Here is a 4,134-nt window from a genome sequence, read left to right as displayed (position 1 = left end):
TCCATTTGTTTCTACAAGTATTGGCAGTAACAATCTAGAAACAATGTGAATGAACACCACAACAGCTTAAGCTGCAAATTTAGGAAAACACAATATTTATGTCACTGCCAATACTTTTGGCCACGACTGTGTGACCACTATATATATATATATATATATATATATATATATATATATATAAAATGTATTTATTCATTTGTATGTATATATCTGTATGCCTTTGGTTCATGAATTGGACATAAACTGCCTCTCACTTGAACTTTAATGAACATACCAAAGGGACCTTGAGCAAATATCAAGATTTTCAGTGAAAATTCCAGTTTATTCCTCACATATGACTTCACAAGAATATTGTGCACGAGTTATATAATACTACATGGCCATTTTTGTCCATTTAGAATTTGATAACCATTTCTCATTCACTTTTATGTTTTAAAAAAGGTTCAGGATATTGTTAATTAACCTAACCAGAAATGAACCTTTTGTGTTTTATGTAAGAAATAAAGTCACACATATTAATATGTCCAATAGCTCCAGCAAGTAAAACTATGCTGCTTTGAAACCCAGCAAATTACATGAAAATTATACACTCTCTCCTTTTTTGTTTGTTGCAGGAAGATCGGTTTTGGCCGGTGTTTCAGAGGCAATACCAGAAGCATGCAGAGATGAACAGAGATGAGGAAGCTGCTTCTCAAAGACTCAGAGAGCGGACGCTTTACCGATGGAGCTCCAGAGATTCAGTATTACTAACCAACCCACCACCCTCGACACTACAGCATCCTTCCACTGACGCAGTGACATCAGCACAAACACTTATCCACCACATCGATAGTCATGGCTCTTTTTGGATCCGTGTGGATGCTATGAATCACCTTTCTTTTCTAAAAAAAAAAAAAACTGAGTACAAACTGAGAGCTATGTAAAAGAAACTAGAGGACAAAATGTCAAAGCCACTCATGCCATGAAAGTGAAGAGCAGGGTGTTTGTGTACCTGAACTCTCATGGGTTGTAGTTTCACCAAGCATATGCTGAATACAATATGAATAGTGTTTTTCCATTCACTTTTGTTTTCAGCTTCCCTCCCAGCATTGGGTTCTCAGGTGCATTTGAATAAATGAGTTCAAAGTAATTTAAAGATGAAAGTGTTTAGATGCTATACTGCTATACGTTACACTGATGGCATTTTGAATGTAAATGTGATGTTCTTTAATGAAAGATCACTGATATTAGTGAATATATTTTCTTATGTTTTTTACATTTAATTTATGTTCTCTGTGATTAGAGTTTTCTGATACTTGTGAAATATGCATCTACAAGCAGATTTGTAAAGAAATTAAAAGAAAACAAAACTGAGGACACCATGCTGTTCTTGTTAATGGCCATCATTTTCTGACATACCCAGATCAGCGCCATTTTAAACGATGCACAAAGACAGATTCCAGGGGCCTCATTTATAAAATGTGCGCACGCACAGATTTGATCTTCGAGTGTGCGTACGCTAAAATCCACGGCAACGTTCAGATTTAGAACAACGTGGAAAAGTACTTACCGTCACGTCCGGGTCTGAGCAGGCGTACACACTTTTCCTTTGGCCTTGTGGCAAAGTCGGAGTGCTGCAGCTATTTGAACATCTAAGCTGCAATAATAATAAAAGCGGTGTACGTGCAAGCACCGAATTCATCATAAACAGCAAAGATGCAGTGTAGTCAGATTTTTTATTAACGGGAGTTTTTGCGAGATTAAACGGACCTTTTTAGTAGCCTAATGTTGAAAGTTCTTTACTCGCTTTCTGTACACAGTTTATTCCGTGTTGTGTTTTTTTTTATTATTTTACTTTACAAGAGAACTTGCAAAGTCTTGATTTACTACTAATGCGTAAAATAGAACAAAACATGCATTAACACATCTCCAACGGTTTTGTCTGTGTAGCCTATAATAATAATAATAATAATAATAATAGGCTAGGCATATGTCGTGCATTAACGGTTTTAATATAGCCCATTCTATTTAATAACATTGTTAACTGTTTTTATTTAACATCTGCTGCTTTGCTTCTGTGAAAATGAATAGAGACATCAGCCTTAAACTTTGTTTTTGTCATTTACATCAGTTATATTTGTATAAAATACACTATATATTTTTGTGTCAGTACATTAAAACTGTCACCCGTCCCCTCTGTGGGACATCTAAGTTTACTTCACTATATTACAATTAAATCCTAATCTAATCATGACAAACTGTATATCGTTGGAAAGGTCTAAGACTCCTAAATAGAGATTTTACCAATGTTTTTGTAAAAAAAAAAAATATGTAGGAAAAGTAATAGATTAATTTATGACAAGAGTGCACCTCAAAAATCTACATCATATCAGGAGTTCTGACCTTTGTCAAAAAAAAGTCTTTTTCTCTATCACACTTTAGGAATCATATATCAATTGAAAACTTTAAATCTCAAAACTCATCCTTTGAAACCCATTTTAAAATCAAACATTGCGTTACCATGAAAATGGTACACCAATATCATGTTACAAAATGTTTTCGTTCATGAATTATAAAAATGTAAGTTTGGATAGTGCACTTTCACGTCTGTGTTCAAAAATGTGAGTGACAGTTAAAGGGTTAATGGCACATTTGAGCAGTATTAGTAAACTGTGCAACTATAAATGCCAAATCACATGCAGGTTTTTCAGTCCATACTCGAGTAATAATTTATTTTATTAGGATATGAAACGTTCATTTTTTCTTTCAATAATGTTTTTTTTTTTATTTTTTTTAAGTTTTGCAAGAATTTCGTGATACTAAACTTTTTATTAGTTGTCATAGCAAGCGATTTTAAAAGCAGGATGGCTCACTTTTTATAAGATAGGCTAACTGGACATTTTACTTGAATTCGTAGTTTATTCTTACTTTTGGAAACCTAATTGTTTTAGAATTATTATAAATATAATAATTATTATTATTTCGGTTGTTTCTAGAAGTAGTCATTTTGATAATAGTCAATAAAAAAACTATAACCATACACACATTGTTTGTCCACAGAATAATTACACATTATTAGGCTAAATAAAGAGCGTCCCCGCACGGACCTCTCCCTCCGCCAGCAGGACCTCACGTTCAGACTCAGTAAAGTGTTTTTTTTCTTGGTGCTCTTCATTCTCAAGCATAGAAAGCGGGAGATTGGCGTGTGATCTTTTATATGGTAATGATATTAATTAGGGGGCGTTAACAAGGCGGAGATCTGACACCAGTCAGCTGCGCACAATTTCCAGATCATTTGCGATTTATTAAATGTCACATCTGGAAGAGAGGCGTACGCACGTGTTTTTGTGCGCATGTTCGTTTCCTCTGAATCGCACTTTTGAGAAATGATCTTAGAACAAATTTAGGACGGTTTATACGCAACGTTTTATAAATGAGGCCCCAGATCTTCTGGTGAGAGCTGTAGGATCCTGAAAGTCGCATGATTCTAAGATTCTTTTGGATTATTAGATATCGCCCCAATGACCTCTGGTAAGGCAAAAACATTAGTCTGTTTATGCTGAATAAATAATATCCCCACAGCCTTGGTGTGCTATCACTATCTAAACATGGAATACGTTTCTTTTTGGTATGCATTGGTGAAGTTTGGTGTTATGACTTGGATGATCTTCACAAAGGTCTTTAGTAAGAGTGCAGGCAGCATTTTTTACATTGCAGGAGTGCAACACACAGCAACGATGAAAGAGTTAGACAAGCAAGACGAATACAAGCAAAAAATAAAAACCACAGGTCAAAGATGTTTAAACTACAGTACAAAAAGAACTACTGTGTGTGTGTGTGTTTGATAAGTAATATTAAGGGGATTCAAAGCTTTTTAAAAAACATTTTCCATCACGATTCACAATCTACAACTAAATTTGCCATACTTTAGCGTAAAAAAACAAGTCAAAGAGGTACTATTAGAATATTTACAAGAAAATTGCCATATAGTAAAGTATTATTTACATCTGAGATTGATCTACATATTATTTTAAAGGACAAATATTTACTAAAATCAACTTTTATGAAGATCAACTTTTGTGAAGTCATCAAATAGATACTTTGTTCATATATATATATATATATATATATATATATTTTTTTTTTTAATTACAG

The 4,134-nt window shown here is 33.8% G+C and overlaps 1 protein-coding gene across 2 annotated transcripts in view; it reads left to right on the top strand.

Moving 5' to 3' along the window:
- LOC107603057 (insulin-like growth factor I) overlaps window positions 1-1,175 on the top strand; it is a 4,918-nt gene extending 3,743 nt beyond the window's left edge. For both annotated transcript variants that reach the window (XM_016295767.1, XM_016295759.1), the window contains exon 4: window positions 615-1,175. In XM_016295767.1, coding sequence (XP_016151253.1) covers window positions 615-923 — 309 coding nt within the window. In that variant the 3' untranslated portion in view covers window positions 924-1,175. The remainder of the gene's footprint in view (window positions 1-614) is intronic.
- Window positions 1,176-4,134: the final 2,959 nt, after the last annotated feature.

Source organism: Sinocyclocheilus grahami, unplaced genomic scaffold (assembly GCF_001515645.1).
Source record: "Sinocyclocheilus grahami isolate Dianchi unplaced genomic scaffold, SAMN03320097.WGS_v1.1 scaffold16.1, whole genome shotgun sequence".
NCBI lineage: Eukaryota > Metazoa > Chordata > Actinopteri > Cypriniformes > Cyprinidae > Sinocyclocheilus > Sinocyclocheilus grahami.
This window is presented reverse-complemented; position numbering and strand designations above follow the sequence as displayed.